This window comes from Arvicanthis niloticus, chromosome 1 (assembly GCF_011762505.2).
Source record: "Arvicanthis niloticus isolate mArvNil1 chromosome 1, mArvNil1.pat.X, whole genome shotgun sequence".
In the NCBI taxonomy this organism is placed as follows: domain Eukaryota; kingdom Metazoa; phylum Chordata; class Mammalia; order Rodentia; family Muridae; genus Arvicanthis; species Arvicanthis niloticus.
Window position 1 is genome coordinate 72,691,612 of NC_047658.1, and position 18,363 is coordinate 72,709,974.

General features: G+C 36.2%; 1 protein-coding gene and 1 pseudogene across 1 annotated transcript; both read left to right on the forward strand.

Moving 5' to 3' along the window:
* Nucleotides 1–3,524: 3,524 nt before the first annotated feature.
* Nucleotides 3,525–4,411, forward strand: LOC117713363 (olfactory receptor 52J3-like; annotated as a pseudogene).
* An 11,803-nt stretch (nt 4,412–16,214) lies between these two features.
* LOC117720418 (olfactory receptor 52E1-like) lies at nt 16,215–17,482 on the forward strand. Its single transcript, XM_034518901.2, has one exon. It carries the CDS (start codon nt 16,222–16,224, stop codon nt 17,194–17,196), a length of 975 nt encoding a protein of 324 aa, XP_034374792.2. The 5' UTR covers nt 16,215–16,221; the 3' UTR covers nt 17,197–17,482.
* The last annotated feature ends 881 nt before the right edge of the window (nt 17,483–18,363 follow it).

The following is an 18,363-nucleotide window of genomic DNA, read 5'->3' on the forward strand; positions in this document are numbered from 1 at the left end:
TGTTTTCACAAGAACAGAGGAAACTTTCAGATTTAGTGATTGATGAGTTTATAGATATAAGCACATATATGTTATTTTTGCTCCTATTTTATTTTTATTTCTGTAAGTTCACTTAAATAATATTGTTATATAAAATGATGTGAATAAAATTTAAACAGAAGTACAAAAATGAGGTTGAGTATCTGTACAAAAATAACACACTAAATGGCGTTTTTAATGGTGAGTGTAAAAGCTAGTCAACATCTCTTTAAAACAGTTTTTTTTCACTTAACTTTGTATCAGTCTTGAAAGATATCATTTATGCTTCATTCCTAGTATTGTTCTTGATATGAATGGGTAAAAATATTAATTTACTTATTTACTACATAATTGTATTGAACCTTCTGTTACACCAAAACACACTCTGTTCTTTACTATACTACACTATACTATACTGTATCTTCAATCTAAACATTATATTTTGTTGGTCTTCCATAATCTTTTTAAAAAGTGTAGTCTAAGTAAATATTCAAACTCCCTTATTAGAGATAGAGACATGGAACACATGTCCTTGCTTCTCCCCCACCCCTGCTTTTTTCTGGTTCACATTAAATTATTTCTATCTCAACTCTTTTATTATCAGCTATTATATATCTTTATCTTTTCCACATTAATTTTATTTACCATATCATTCTTTGTTGAGTAAACATGTACATAAAAACAGGTTCTTAAACATGAACTCACAAATCTTCTAGTTTTAAAGTATTTGTTTATATCTGTAATAAAAGACTAATGTGTGTCTATATGTTACATATAGGAGTGTTATACAAACAATGTGGGAAATTATATAATGGAAATATTATTACATAATGTAAATTATTCTAATATATCCCATTTTAAGTTATCATGGCTTAACAATCATATTTAAAATTCGTTTATTATGAGAAGCTTTACAACAGGTTTTCATAGAAACCCCCAACCATAAAAATATGTGTATTGCTATTTTGCATCTGTAGTTTTGCTACTGAGCAGTGTCTCAGTTCTTAAGACCATTGGAAACATGTATTTTCTGATGATCATGACCCACAAGTTGAAAACTGCTGTCTTAGTGGATATTGGTGAACGCTAAGACATGGATGTGGAAAGTCAGAAAAGCATATGAGTTGTTAATGTCTTGACATAATTATGATTTCTTAGCAAATGAGAAAATTCCTCAGGAAGACTACCATCCTCACAGGGCTGCTCAGTGTGGTAGCTCTTAGCAACTCTCACTTTTCAGCTTTACCACCTGTGTGTGGAGAGAAGTGGACAGAGAGACTTCCCACTCAGCATTGATCTATTTGTTCCTGATGAAGAAAGTATTATCCTGGGGGCTAAAACAGGTCTGAACTGACTTTAATTTTAGACAGTCCCCAAGGTCTCTACATAGTGATATTATAAAGATCTCTTCCCATTTAGTAGCTAAATGAAAGTTCTCTTGACCTACTCTGGCTGGAGGTGAGCTTGCCATGAAATATGCCATAGACAAGGATATTAATTAGACTTTTGTTTCATGGTTTAGAAACTTTAGGCAACCGAATTTAGTAAATTGACAGTTTCTATTTCATAGCATAGAGAGATCCTGTCTCATATCTTTACTGGGAAAGGCTACGGCACTTGTATTTTCAAAACAAGAACCTGCAAAGGGAATTTAATTAATGGTATAAACGATGGTTTCCACACCCAGTGATAAATAGCAGTATCCACTCCCAGTGATGATTGTTTATTAGGTTATAGATTCCCCCTCAAGAATAGCAACACTAATAAGGCATTCAGAGAAACAGTGCCAAGTGCAGATTTATGAATCTGATTACAAAAAACAAAGTGTAGGGAGTATATAGATTCCAGAAATATGCTGCGTACAGAATTTACCAGAAAGGAGATATTTAAAGAATACCAAAATCTTCTCAAGGCTGAATTTTACTCTCTTAGCTGAGGTATTTTTTTTCTCTCACTCTCTTATCCAGCCCCTCTTTTCTTTTTCTGCACTTTTACTTCCCCTTTTATTCCTATATCCTGTTGCTATAGAAGATTAATTTGCTCTAATCTCCCTGGGTGGAGGCAAGTTCCTTGATACCCCTCCACAATGCTCTCGATTCTCAAATAAAAGACACACACACACACACACACACACACACACACACACACACACTTATATTTAATATGCCTTAAAAAACTCAGTGGCTGGGCCACTCCCAAACTTCCATGTTGATAATGCCTCCCCTCTAATACTCCTGAATTATTACTTACTAAAACTTATGGTCTACATTTGCTACCCTAGACCCAGTTGGGTGTTTGGGAACCTGGGGCCACCCTTCCCCAGCTCATGCACTATTATATGCTTTCTCCTCTGCAGTTCTCAAGCCTGAATCTTATTTCTCTCTTGACATGGCAATTCTGCTTCTTTCTCGGTCCCCTTGTCCACAAATCTTAAAGTCCCACCTCTGTCTCCCTGCCCAGAGTCATTGGTTGCTGGCAACTTTATTTACCAATCAAAGCCAACTGGGGGCAGAAACTCTTGGTGTCTTATGTGTAGTTGTGTGAATTCCTGGGTAATTTTGGGAACCCAATTAGCATAATACAAGCAATAAACCAAATCCACAATACCCTCTGTCTCATCCTACAGTTTATTTTAATCTTATATATCTATCTCTTCTTTTAGATTGAGGGAGAGGGATATAGGGACAACAGACTTGATTACAACAGCCTATAACAGCTGAGCACACTCTGATAACATCTTGTTTTAGATACCCAGGATCTTCCCTTGGGTGTGTGAGACTTAAGGGTGTGATTTAAAGTGTGATTTAGAGATAAGACCTAAGGGTGTGACTTAAGGGTGAGACTTAGAGGCGTGGCTTAGAAGTGAGACATATAAAAGGTGAGAGGCAGACAGAAGAAATCAGTAGGAATTAGGCATTGAGGAAGAAGACACTTGGACTAGAGAACTCAGAAGAAATTATTATTAGGTATTAGGCACTTGGCACTTGGAGGAAAAACTTGAAATTAGACATTAGGCACTTGGATTAGACACTTGAACTTGGAATTTGGAGGCACTAGAGACTAGGAACTAGGGACTAGGAACTCAAGACTTGGGATTTGCACTAGGAAGAGTGACTGGAGAATAAACAGGATTGAATCATACTCTGTCTGGTCTCTATTCCTCAAGCCTGTCCTCACTCTCTCTCTTGCTGAACCCCGACCCGCAAACTAGAGCAACTTGGGGCAGTTTGGGCTCTAACAGTTTAGTTCCCAAGGTTTTGGCAGTGTGGGTTCCAACGCTGACAGAGCGGTCCCTGACACTTTGGCCCCCAAATGTGGGGTAGCTCAGGCCGCAACACTTGGGCCCCCAAGCGTGGGGCAGAGTGATCTTCAATAATGTAATAAAAGTTATATGGAATTAGAAAAAATTGTTAGATAAAAATTAGAGATATTGTAAGCTTAACATATCTAAATCCTAGGTTTTTTTTTCCTAAAGGTGATAAGCTACTTCTCTCATCAATGGCAAGATGATCCACACCAACTTTTCCACTTTCCACTCAGACACCTTTTATCTTGTAGGCATTCCAGAACTTGAGAATGCCCATGGATGAATTTCCATGCTATTTTGCTGCATTTCCTTAATGAGAATACTACAAGTCTCTTGTTCATCTGGACAAACTGGACTCTGAGAAAGCCTAAGTTCTATTTTCTAACCTTCTTATCAGCCATAGGTCTAGCACTCTCCACATCCTCAGTCCTTTGGATGTTAGTGATTTTCTGGTTTGATACCAGAAAATGGAATTGGTTTTGGAAACTGTGCAGCTCAGACATTTCAGATACACAGCCTTACAGGAATGGAATCCACAGTCTTGCTGGCCATGGCATTTGATGACTGCTATGCTCCTATTTGTGTGCCACTCCACTATACAACCATTCTAACACCCCGGGTGCAAGTGGGTACTGATGGTATTGTTATGCACCCAATTCTCCTCATGTTGCCCATTCTGTACCTAACCCATTGCCTGCCCTTCTGTGAAGCTCGGGTTATCACCCATTTCTATTGTGAACACATGGACATTGCAAGTTGACCTGTGCTAGTATTTGAGTCAGTGACATTTATGGGCTTTTTGTAGCTTCTTTTCTTATTTTGGATGTGGCATTGGTTGGAGTCTCCTATGTTTATACCCTCTGAGCAGTTTTCTGCATCCCTTCTATAGATGCCGACAGAAAGCATTGAGTACATATGGCTCACATATTGGCGTCATGTGTATTTTCTACATGTCCTTCCTCTTCTTCCTCACTTACCTATTTGGCAAAAAATATCCCTCATTATGTTCATATTCTTGTTGCCAACCTCTATGTGGTCATCCCATCAGCCCTCAACAGTCTAATTTATGGTGTGAGAACCAAGTAGATCTATGAGGATGTTGTCCACACTTTTATTTCAAAGTAGAGTGTAAATATAACCTAGGAAGTCAATTTTTTGACACTTCTCTGAATTGTCATTTGAAAAGATTCTTACCAAAGAATATCTTATAGTGACTGAAAGAACTGGCATTAGAGAATATTTAGGGACCTGGAATCCTTATGCATTCCTCTCCTTTAGTGTGTTTACTGTTATGGTATTCTCTTTAGAGAATTCCATTCCGATAGAGAGAGAGAGAGAGAGAGAGAGAGAGTGAGTGAGAGAGAGAGAGAGAGAGAGAGAGAAAGAGAGAGAGAGAGAGAGAGAGAGAGAGAGAGAGAGAGAGAGAGGAGATACTGGGAACTCCATTAGTTTTTAGTACAAAGACCATGCTGCATAATTTTGATGATTTGAAAATGTTGTTATAATTTAAGCATTTTGCATTATATAAATTAAAATTCTGTGTTCACTTGATGAACAAAAACCCTATAGATTACTAAAATTTCAGAATGCATGGAGGAGAGGGTCACAAAACCCTATGCTTGGCTGAGGAACTACTGGCAGCTGATGACTGCTGAAGGAAAGTAGGACCACTTTTCTTTGGAAACTAGCTGCTGGTAGGTAGCCTCATGCCACAATGGATGGCCCATGTTCATGTGAATAAGGATGACACTAATTGAACTCAGTGGGTTATTAATTTAAAAGTAGATGACCTGAAACTGATAGGGAAGTGTATTGAAGGTCCTGGAGTCTCTGGAGGGAGGGAGTATGTGTGAATATGACTAATATATATTACATACATCTAATAAAATGTTAAAAAATAAATAATAATATTATTTAAAACTTAATACTATTTAGAATAGTACTTTACAAGTTAAATATTATAGTTATATTATTCTATCAAATATATGATATACGTGTGGAAAGTTAAATGAAAATTATTGCGAGTGTAAGCAAATGTAGTGAAAGAACCATGTTTTGAATGTAATTTAATGTGATATAATGCAATGTAATATAATGTAATGTAATGAAAAACACATACACTGAAAGACAGAGTAACAATTATGGCAAAAATAATACAATTTTGTATTGTTTTGGTACTACAAACTGGCATAGCTATCTGAAAAACATTTTTTAATTGTTGTTTATTTTTCTCTTATATAATACATCCCCACCACAATCTTTGCTCTTTTCACTCCTCCTAATCCTCCCTCCACTTTCCCTTTCCTCGAGGTCCATTTCCCCTCTGTTTTCCTTCAGAAAAGAGCAGCTCTCTAGGGATGTAAACCAAACCCCATATAACAAGGCACAATAAGATGAGGCACAAACATGTAGACAAATTTCAATCCAGCAACATCAATACTCTAGCAAGGGATCACATCCAAAAATATGATCTGGCTGCTGGAATGTAGACATGCCCTGGATTATAGCATGATCTGACTGGAATACAGACACACCCTTAGTGCACACCTTTAATATCTAAAATGGAGGTAAAGTTAGTTTGTAGAAGAAATCAGCAGTGTTTGAGAGCAGTCTTATTGAGTGGTAGATGTTGCAGCCCAAGCTGCCCCACGTTGGACGCCAAGAATGTCATGGACCACTCTGTCAATGTTTGAACCCACACTGCCAAAAGCCTCAGGGGCTAAGTGTTAGAGCCCACACTGCCCCAAGCTGCTCAGGTCCGCAGGTTGGGGTTCAGCAAGAGAGAGAGTGAGGACCGACTCGAAGAATGGAACCCAGACAGAGTATGATTCAATCCCGTTTATTCTTCAGTCTCTCTTCCTAGTCCAAATCCCAAGTCTTGAGTTCCTAGTCCCTAGTTTCTAGTCCCTAGTTCCTCCAAGTTCCAAGTTCTTTCTTCCAATTGCTAAGTACCTAATGCGTAATAATTCTTCTTCCAAGTTCTCTAGTCTAAGTATCTTCTTCCTCAATGCCTAATTCCTACTCCAAGTTGTACTCTAAGTTGTACTCTCTAACCTAATTTCTAGTTCCAAGTTGTATTCCAAGTTGTACTTCTGAGTGCCTAATCATCTGTTGCTTTCTTCTGTCTGCCTCTTGCCTTTTATATGTCTCACTTCTGAGCCACACCTCTAAGTCACGCCTTTAAGTCATGCCCTTAGGCCTTGTCTCTAAATCTGATCTCTAAGTCATGCCCTTAAGTCTCAGCTCTAAATCACAGCTTTAAGTCTCACACACCCAAGGGAAGATCCTGGGAATCTAAAGCAAGATGTTATTAGAGTGTGCTCAGCTGTTGTAATCAAGTCTGTTGTCAGGGTATATGGCTCAAGATGGCTGCAAGGATGATAGCCACCTTCTGTCGGCTCCCCACAGGTAGACAAAGTAACAAATTAAAGAAATATTTGACAGAATGAGTTAGAGATAGGATATACTTAACTCTCACAAGAACAGCATAGGAAAGAGAGGTGGCTTAAGAGAACAACACAGAAGAACAGGAGAGAGAGAGAGAGGGAGAGAGAGACAGAGAGAGACAGATACACACACAGACACACACACACACACAGAGAGAGAGAGAGAGAGAGAGAGAGAGAGAGAGAGAGAGAGAGAGAGAGAGAGAGAAAGTTTTTACTGGGATATTTTTAGAGACAGGTTACAGATGAAGACAGAATGAGCCAAAGAATAAGGAGCCAGAATATTAGAACCGATAGCCAGAATTAGTTTGAGGCCAAGGAGAGCAATTCAGTCAGAAGCTAAGAGAAACCAGTTTAAATCAGTCATCTTGGATTGGAGTTTGGGTTAGAACAGCTGAGTTGAACCAGCCAGTTAGAGTTCAGAAAAAAGCTCAAAAATGTGAGTTTAGTCAATTGTAAGTTTCCTAGACAACAATTACATTTGGGGAAGAAAAGATACTTTTGCATAAACCCTCATATCAAGTCTAGATAAGGCAACCTAGTAGGAGAAAAAGGATCTAAAGAGCAGGCAAAAGTCTTAGAGACACCTCTAATTCTACTGTTAGGAGTCCTATAAGAAAAGCAAGCTAATGTATGCAGATGATCTAGTATAGGCTCATGCAGGCTTTATGATGGCTGCTTCAGTCTCTGTGAGCTCCCCTGGGTCCTGCTTAGTTGATTCAGTGAGCCATGTTCTGGTATCCTTAATCCCTCTGACTCTCCCAATTCTTTCTCCCCCTCTTCTGATGAGCTCCACTTAATGTTTGAGTGTGCTTCTCTACATCTGCTCCCATTAGCTACATGAGAAAGTGTAGGCATAAGTTTTTTCCAACCTACTTTAATAAATGTTCAACTCCCCTCTAGCCCACCACCCACCAGGGGTAGTGGAAGAGAAAACTTCTTAGGCTATGGGGGAAGTAGAAAGTTCTTTGAGGGCAAGTCCAATCTTTGGTGTCAGGATATCATCAGTTCAGTAGCAAAAACCAAATACAAATTAGTAGCTGCAGCCCAGTCCTCTGGGCAGACACCACACACAAACCAGCAAGGACAGTTCAACCCAGAAGAAACTGCAAGGCTGCCAAAGTGAAAAAAAGCCTAAGGAAATTCAAGAGATGTTTTTTGGAGAGTTTCTCTCTATGGTGTCACCACAAGCAGAGCTCAGCAATGCAATATAATGCAAACGAATACATTCATGTCATCAGCAAAGAATAGCCAGGTAGAGCAAAGCAAACCAATGTTCAAGCTCCCACTGTCTGTGGGGTTATGTTAATATTTTTTTTTCTGAACATCTCATGTTCTTTCATGTGTTTGCTATAGAGAAACATCCTTTCATCTGTGTCTGCTTCTTCTTTAGCAAACATTCTTTCACCTGTGTGCCCCATCAAAACATCATTTGACATAATTGACTTTTCAAAGAAAAGTTTTCACTTAAAGGAAGCCTCCTGCTGACAATTTTGCTAGGCACTCATATATAAGTATAACAAAGTATCATTAGAAACTATTTCATTGAGTTGTTTTTTTGTTTGTTTGCCCCCTCCACCCCCCCTTTTCTACTTGTGTTTGTGTCTATATTAAGTCTCTGGGCCTTCCTGATTCCAGTTTCTGGCCATGCAGACAGTGTTGGGCATGGGCTCCCTCTAGTGGCTTGGACGTCACTGAATGTTAAGAAGAGGCACTCAGATGTATTAACCTGCTTCTGTTTTCCTTGAGGTCTGAAATGAAAGATTTGACAAAGATATCTCATTTATGGCCAACTCTTACAAGGTTTCTCATTCTCTGCATAATGCCTGGCGGTGGGTCTCTGTATTAGTTCCCATTTGCTGCACGAGGAAGCATCTCTGATAATGGCTGAACAATGCCCTGATATAGTAGAATATTTAGAATATTCTTAAGTGTCTTTTTATCACATTTTTAGGCCAATATTATTTAGTTTTACCCTAGTTCCCTGGACTATATTTGCTCAGGTTTTGTCATATAATTAGTGTCAGGAATTAGTTTTATCTCATGGAATGGGCATTAAGTCAACCTGTTATTGATTGGTTATTCCTACAAGCTTGTATGTAACATATCATTGTAGATAATGGGTTTGTAGCTGCCTTGGTGTTTATGTTCCTCTTTTGAAAGCATGCAGAGTACCTTCCAGTTCCTACCCAAGACAGAGTTTTCCACTTTTTTCATACTTATTCCATACCTATTCAATATAGTAATTGAAGTCTTAGCTAGAGCAATAAGACAACTGAAAGAGATCAATAGGGTACAAATTGGAAAGGAAGAAGCCAAGTATTTTTATCTGAAGATGATACAGTGTACATGACTGACCCCAAAAAAATTCATCAGGAAACTCCTTCAGCTGGTAAATACTTTTAACAAAGTAATGAATACCAAATTAACTCACAAAAAAACCAGTAGCCCTTCTAATAAAAAATGTCAAGGAAGAAGTCAGGAAAATAACATTTTTCACGATTATAAAATATCTTGGGGTATCTATAACCAAGCAACTATGTATGACTTATACAGTACAATTTTAAGTCATTGAAGAAAGAAATTTAAGTAGATATGAGATGAAAGTAGGTTTCATAGATTGCTAAGTATAATATAGTAAAAGTGAACATCCTACCTACTGATAACAATCTATAGATTCAGTGCAATACCCATCAAAATTTAAACACAGTTATTCACAATACTCAACTTCATATGTTAAAAAAAATAAACCAAGATAGCTAAAAACAAGCCTGAACAAAATAAAGAACTTCTGGAGGCATTGCCATCACCAATTTCAAGTTGTATTACAGAGCTACAGTAATAAAGAAAAATGGTATTGGAACAAAACAGACATGTTCACCAATGGAATTAATTGAAGACTCAGATATAACTTCAAACATCTATGGACATTTGATTTTGTAAAAGAGGACAGAAATACACATGGATAAAATAGACACCACATTCACAAATAATTCTGGTCAAACTGAATGACTACAAGTAGAAGAACATAAATACATACTTATCACACTGCACAAAACAATTACAGATAGATCAAAGGCCACAACATAAACCACTGTACACTGAACCTGATAGAAGAGAAAGTAAAGAATAACCTTGAACTCCTTGGCATAGGATAAGACATTATAAACAGAACACCAGTAGTACAGGCATTAACACCAACAAGTAATAAATGTGATCTCTCTCTCTGTCTCTCTCTCTCTCTCTCTCTCTTTCTCTCTCTTTAGTGTTTCCATCTGCTCATTTTTTAAAAAAATTATTTATTTACATTTCAGATGTCATCCTCTTTCCCCCTTTCCCCTCCCTAGAACCCCCATCCCATTCCCCTCCTCCTTTTTGCTTTTATACCATTTTAATTACATTCATTTATTACGGACAGTTTTAGATTGAGGGTCTATCTAGCAATATAATAGATGTAAATAGTCAAGGAACAAGAAAAACAATAAACACAAATAGTCAAAGAATAAGCATGGCTTGAAACAGAAAAATTGTCATTCAAAGTAGCAGCCTACAGAATGGAAAAAGGTTTTTTCTTTTCTTTTTGTATACAAAGTATTCATCCAACAGATGGCCAATATCCAAAATATATAATGAACTCAGGAAAATAGATATCAAGAAAAAAATACCAATTAAAGATGGGATAGTGCTCTAAACAGAATTCTCAGTAGAGAAAACTCAAAAGGCTGAGAAACAAAAAATGTCCAACATCCTTAGACGTTATGAAAATTCAAATAAAAAATATTTCATTTTACACCTGTCAGAATGTCTAAGATCAACAAAACAAGTTCCAGCTCATGCTGGTGAGGATATGGAGTAAGAGGAACACTCAGACATTGTTGGGAGTACAAAGTTGTGGAGCCACTCTGAAAATCAGTGTAGTGGGTCCTCTGGCTCATGGGAATCAATCTCCCATAAGATCTATGTATACCATTCTAGGACAGCTATCCAAACAGTGCTTCATTCTACCACAAAGACTCTTACTCAACTATAATTATTGCTGGTGTATCATAATAGTCAGAAAGTTGAAATAATCTAGATGTTTCTCAACGGAAGAATGGCTTTTTATCTTTTTTATTTTTTTTAATCATACTTACCTGGCAAGAGAGCTACCATGATCAGGAAGAATGGCTTTTTAAAATGTGGCCCATTTACACAATAGAGTATTACTCAGCTGATAGAAAACATGACATCAGGAAATTTGTAATAAAGTGGATGGAAATAGAAAAAAAAATCATCCTGAATGAGGTATTCCAGATGGTTTGTGTTCATGTATATGTGCATAGATATTAGCTGTTAGGACAATGAAAACCAAACTATAATTCATAAAATCAGAGAGGATAGATATAAAGCAAGAGGCTCAAGATAAAAGATAGATCTCATAAAGAAAGGAAAATGAAATAGATGGAAATAAGCATTTATATAATTTGGTCAGAAATTACCTGTACTCAGGAGCCATGAGAGGGAATCTAGAACTAGAGGCATCTTGCAGTGAGATCACGTGGGCATGTCTTTCTCATAGCCTGTCTTGCTTAGAGATAAGAAAGTAAATCAGTTGAGCATTTGAGACTTTTGGGCAGAAATTTAATATTACCCATATTACTGGGATTCCTTATAATTGTCAAAAACAAGGGACTGTGGAAGGGGTTCATAGAAATTTAAAACAATATCTTCATAAAATAAAAAAAGGGGGAGGTATATCCCCATACCAAAAAAAAAAAAAATGTAAATCATTAGTCATTTACACCAAAAATTAGGACAGGCTCCTTTATTCCCAGTGATATTATTTTTTATACTTATGAAACATATCTCTCAGTGCCTCTGAGAGGTTTTGATCCCCAAGGTGTTCAGATGTTTGTGTGTTTCATTTTAAGGACAATGCTTACCACATAAAACTCCCATCTCATTCAGAGTTGGTAGGGATGGAACTATCCTGGGTCAGGTGAACCAGCTCATCTAGAAAGCTTTGCTAACCTCTGGCTTTTTCCTAACAAGTTGTTTCATTGTGGCCATTTACTGAGTTTTAGTTTGGGGATAAAAATGCATGACAGAAAAGGAATGAAAAAGAAAAGCTAACTGACCATGCAAAGTATCTGTGAGACAAGAATGCAACGAGGTGAGCACTTACCCAGTCTCAGTCTACACTGATGAAGGCTTTATAAATCTTGTTACTAAACACTCATATAAAGAATGTAGGACTGTATGCACATAACTTTACAACTGTCAGTGGTGTCTCTGCATTTTTCATTCATTCACTTTATCACTTTGCACATTGTAATAACTTTATTAAATGTTTTTTTGAATATGTTAACACACACAATTATACATATTTACAAGCTATAGTATGTCAATAAGTCTAGACAATGTGTAATGATCAGATTAGAATAATTGGCATACCATCACTTCACATGTTGATCAGTTCTTGTTGTTAAATATAATTAAAACCTTTTCTGTAGCCATTTTGAATTAATTAATTATTGTCAACCAAATCACCTCACAGTGGCATAGAACATTAAAATAGTTTTTGTATTCATCCTCAGTCCCTTTAGCATTCTTGAATTAGCATCCTGGCCCACCTTCCTTTCCAGCTGTCAAAAATGACTAGTTAATTTTAATTTCAGTTTTGTCATTCTCTATTAGATTTGTAATCTTTAAATAAAGAAATGGAATGGAATGTGGACATAAAAATGAGGGAAAATGAACAAAATAGTTAATTTCTTGGTGTTATATGGAAAATATAGTTTGTCTCTCTTTTTGTGCTTTGTGCCTCTAGTATTTCTAAAATTTCAAGTTTCTGTTACTTTGATTTTTCACTCTACAACTTAACTTTCAGCACATCTTACTCTGATAATACTTCCATTGTTATTTCTTAAGTAGCTCTTTGGATGAATTTGTTAAATATATAGGAAACAACGTTGTGTATTATTGCAACCATGATATTTTTAACCTCTGTGCCATATTTTGATAGTTCTTAATTAGAGAGTGGTTGTGTGGCTCACCTGAACCTCGCCCTCCTTTTCAATATATTCCATAAGTGTTATCTTTACCAAGATTGTAGCGATGAAATGGAACAAACACAGTACATTTTTTTTTTGTACAAACATTTAACTCATACTGGTGAAAATTTAGAAAGTTGTTTAAACTCCTGATTATATCAGATACTACCAAGAACAAAAGACCTAGGGTATGCTTGTTTTCATAGTTTTACTATGTATGTTAAGTGTAGTTTAGATAGTCTGTATAAAGCTAAATCAATTAATGACTTAAGTTAAATAAAAGGTAATAATTTAATATATTACAATATAATTTTGCACACATTTGACAGGATGGCTCCAAAATATAAAGGAAGCTCTCTTTACAATTAAGGCCCCTACCACTTAATTTTAAAATACTTGAGTAAGTATTTTTTTCTAAAGAAAATAAAATTGTTGCTGAAAGATGTGTGGTATAATACTTAGTATCATTTATATTGGGAAAAAGGCTTTCAAACTCAAGCTACTATCTTACTATTGTAAGGATGACCACATTTAAATCAAAAATAAGAATAAATGTTAATGTGTATTTAGATAAGTCAGAACCCTGCTACATTTGTAGGAATAAGAAAATGGTACAGACAATTATGATATGTATTATGGAGGCTCCTCAAAAACAAAACAGAAGTAACATATGATCTAGCATTCCTGAGTATATACTAAAAAAGAATTGAAAAAAATTGCCTGATACAGAAAACCTAAAATATCATCTTTTATAAAACAAGAATTAGCAAGCCTATTAATATCACAGTACTATAAACGATTGTTAAGATGCTTAAGCACAGTGACTGTTGATCAACAGGAACACATGAAAATAAATTTAATCAAATAGAATGTTGTAAACTCAAAAAATATTTAGGTCTAAACAAGCAGAAATCCTACAACTGCCAAAAATGAAGCAGTATGGATGAACCATGTTGCATTATGTTAAATGACATAAGCCAATCTGGGAGAGGTGAATTGTGCATGACCCATAGGTATTGGGTATCTAAAGTCACCAAACACATAGAAACAAGCAATAGAATGGCCTAAGAGGCAGAGAAAGGGAAAATTGCTAATTAATGCTCATGCAACTTCATTTGTAAAAGTGTAACAAGTTCAAAGACTCTAATGTTAAACATTGTGTCTATAAATAATAACATCACGCTTTATACCTAAGTGTCATTACAGCAGACCTCTAATAAGTGTTAGTACCCAAAGAAAGTGACTATAGTATTTCTGGAACAGTGAGGATGAAAAATATCCAATATTTGTATATTGTTTTAAGAGTACCAAAAAAGTAAAGGGGATTTATAGTCAAGGTCTTGGAGAGTGTGATGGAATTAATATAGTTGACCAGAGACTGGTTTCAAGCAGAAGCCAGTTTATGTCTTTATAACCTATTGTGTAAGTGTTGGGGAAGCAATGTACTGAAATATTGTGGTCAAAAATTTAAGAATGTTGATTTCTTTTCAAATCAGAGTAAGCTTAGCCAGAGAAGATGTGTGTGTGTGTGTGTGTGTGTGTGTGTGTGTGTGTGTGTGAGAGAGAGAGAGAGAGAGAGAGAGAGAGAGAGAGAGAGAGAGAGAACGAGATGGGGAGAGAAAGACAGAGACAGAGAGACAGAGACATATTGTCAGACAGAGACAGAAAGAGGCTGAGAGAGACAGAGACTGAGAGAGACAGAGACACAGAGAGACAAAGAGACAGAGAGAGACAGAGGAGAGACAATGAGAATAAAGAGTGATATCTACATGTTCAAGTAATTATGAGTATATACTACAGTTTTAGACTCAAATAGAAAACAAAATATAGATGTGAAAAGGACATTAATATTGCTTGTTTTATATTGTGGTAAATATGATGAAAGATGCTAAAAGTTAGGAAGGAAGTGTATAACTCAGTTATGACATGAGAAAAGTGCAAATTTAACTACCTACAAAAGAATCTAGAAGAAAACTACATGACACAAAAAAGACTTTCAAAGTTCAGGTGGTCCCATAGAGGCTTCAAGTGATTTCAGTTCGTAACTTTTTTTTTTTTAGAAATTAGAAAATTTAGGAGAAAAGATTTTGTGGAGTTCTGGACTGAGTTTTAAATAGACAAAGCTGATAGGTGGGTGAAGTGATTAGACAATGAAAAATGGCAGTGATTTGATATGGAATGCAGCTATTTGGAAAAACAAAAGAAGTAGAGTTGTTAGGAAATATGCAGATTTTCTGATGTGGAAAGTCCTGCACACTGAAAAGGGCAGGAACCTGTTTAAAGAAGTAAAAGAAGATTGCCTTAAATGGGCCAGGAAAGGTTGGGATGAGACATAGGAGAGGCATCTAGATCTAAGAGTTCAAATGTGTAATAAGTGCGTCAGTTAATAAAAGGAGAGGAAAACTGTCAAGGTAAGTGGCTGAGCACAGGGGGAGGGAGCCAAGACAGAAAATTAATGTCAAATACTCTTGTTGGAGAATGCCAAATAGAAATGGTATTGAATATATATCTATGCCTATACCTATATCTATACCTATATACATATACATGGATATATATATATATATCCATATATATATATATATATATATATATATATATATACATGTGTGTACGTATACATGTATTCATAAATAATAGATTTCCTTTGATTCAGTAAGGCATTCTCTACATAATTACTTTTAATCTTTCTGTGCATTAAAATCTTCTGCCATACCTTCATAATGGAAACAGCACATAAAATGATTCAATTAAAGTTTCACATACTCATCTGAAGTCAATCTGTGGCTATTACTTTTACCTGTGATGAAGCAAGCTCCTAATTTCACCTTTCTCTCTTGTGCAATTTTTAGCATAATATCACAAAATCAATTGCTAACATCCCCTCAACCATATCAAATATATTCAAAACAAGTATAAATTTTCTATTGAAATATAAACTACCTTAATGCTGATTATATAATGTTATATATTTACTTATTGGCTTCCTCCATTAGGTGTCATGCCTTTAAATCATTTAGTGCAATCTCTACTAGTCAGTGTGAAATTTTTTTCCTATGATAGAGGAAAATAAAACGTATTAATTCTCAGAAAGGCTGTATATTACAACAATTGTTACTTACAAAGTTTATTTATGTCATAGAACTTACACCCCAACCCCAGTACAAACGCAAGAGTCAGCTTTGTGCATGAATATCTGGCTTTTGTCTTTGTAGCCCATTAGTCCTCAAAAATGTCATTTTATTTCTTTTATATTTATGTACAAAAAGGTGCAACAAATTACTTTTTTTAAGTAATATAAAAACAGCTTGGACTTAAGTACTGATGAGACAAACAGTTATTTCTTGATGGGCTTCATTACTGGGAAAGATAAAGCATTGTTATCTAATTCTACAGAATTAAATGATCTGGATTGCTGATGCACAGCATAAGGAATCATAAGGACAATAGAAGCATGGTCTCTCCCAATCACACACAATTCCACCCCCACTTTTTTCTTCTTCTGGGAATTCCAGGGCTGGAGGCTGTACATATATGGATTGGATTTCCATTTTTTGTTGTGTATTTGACTGTTCTTCTGGGAAATATTACGATTATTTCTGTGATTCAGACAGAACACAGTCTCCATCAGCCCATGTTCTACTTCCTGTCCATTCTGTCATCTATTGACCTGGGCTTGTCTACATCCACCATCCCCAAGATGCTTGGAATCTTCTGGCTCAATTTAAAAAAGATATCATTTGATGGCTGTGTTATTCAGATGTTCTTCATCCATCTGTTTACAGGTATGGAGTCAGCTGTGCTTTTGGCCATGGCGTATGATCGCTACGTGGCCATTTGCAATCCTCTTCACTATACAATGGTGTTGACAAACAAGGTAGTATTCATCAATGGTTGGCTTGTCCTCCTGAGACCCTTAGTCATTGCAATTCCCTTTATTGTGCTCATCCTGAGATTACCCTTCTGCGGTCATCAAGTTATTCCACACACATACTGTGAGCACATGGGCATTGCCCGCTTGTCTTGTGCCAGCATCAAGGTGAACATCGTCTATGGCTTGTGTGCCATCTCTAACTTGGTTTTAGATATTGTAGCAATTATCCTCTCCTATGTCCAGATCCTTCATGCTGTCTTCCGCCTACCTTCCAGGGATGCTCGACTAAAGGCTCTCAGCACCTGTGGCTCTCATGTCTGTGTCATGCTTTCCTTCTACACACCAGCGTTTTTCTCCTTTATGACTCACCGGTTTGGCCGAAATGTTCCCCGATATATCCATATTCTTCTTGCCAACTTTTATGTTGTCATTCCTCCTGCTCTTAACCCTGTTATTTATGGTGTTAGAACTAAGCAAATAAGAGAGAGGGTAGTTATGACCATCAGAAATAAATTATAAACATTTGCATGTTTGAAGTTAAGGGATTTACATAAAAAAAAACTGGACCTATCTTTCAAAGCTCTAAAATAAAATTACGTACCTGGGAGAAACGGTTATCTGATATGCAGATTTATGAAGCATTTTATTTGTAGTAATGAAAAAAATAAGCTTCAAGATTTTAATATAGACAATAGCTTCAACCACATATCAGAAATGTCAATGGTGGTACGATGAAGTAGCATTTACATGAAAAAAAATCACATAGGCATAGTAGAAACAACTGGCATAATAGTATTAAAGAATACATGAGCAACAATCAGTTTTCAAACCTTGTGTTAATGTTAATTCTTTATTTTGTATATATATATATATATATATATATATATATATATATATGTATATGTGTATGTTTCTATGTGTGTGTACATATGTACACAGGTACATGTTTATGTGTGTTTGCACATATATGCATGAAGGACAAAAGTTGATGCCTAGTGTCTTTCTTGATAATCCTTATTTTTCTTGAGATATGGTCTCTTTCTGAAAATGGTACTCATTAATTCTGCTAGGGAGCTCCCAATGAGCTCTTGGAATTTCTATGCCTTTGTCTGACCCCTATCAGTGCTGAGGTTGTAGATACGTGTTACCACAACAGGCTTCTATGTGGATGCTGGAGTTCTGAGAAAAGGTCCTTGTGTTGCACTGTCAGTCATCTCTGTAGACCTCAAACTTGTTAATTCTTATTTCTGCAGTATGGAACAAAGACCACTTAGTAATGCTTTTTGTCACCAAAGAAGCTTAGGCAGTTAACTGGTATGGAATCATGTATAGAGGATTTAAGGTGTGGCAAACAGAAAGGTAAAGACACACAGGAAAATATTGAAATCTGAAGGGATAAAAAAATTGCACATGGCCAGGTGGATAAACACACAAAGTCTTTTAAGAAGTATTAAATATTTGTTTGTATATGCATTTGTGTGTTTCAGTGTGTGTGTGTGTGTGTGTGTGTGTGTGTATGTGTGGTATGTGTGTATACACACCTATCTGTCTCTGTGTGAGTGTATTCCATGTAGCTGTAAATGCCTACAATAGACAGAAAAGGGAATTGGATCTTCTAGTTCTAAGTTACAGGATTATAAACCAATGATGTGTGCTGGAAACTGAATTCTAGGCCTTTGAAAGCCC

Excerpts from the sequence above, each read along its gene's own strand:
- LOC117720418 (XM_034518901.2), top strand. The coding sequence starts at position 16,222 with ATGCACAGCATAAGGAATCATAAGGACAATAGAAGCATGGTCTCTCCC.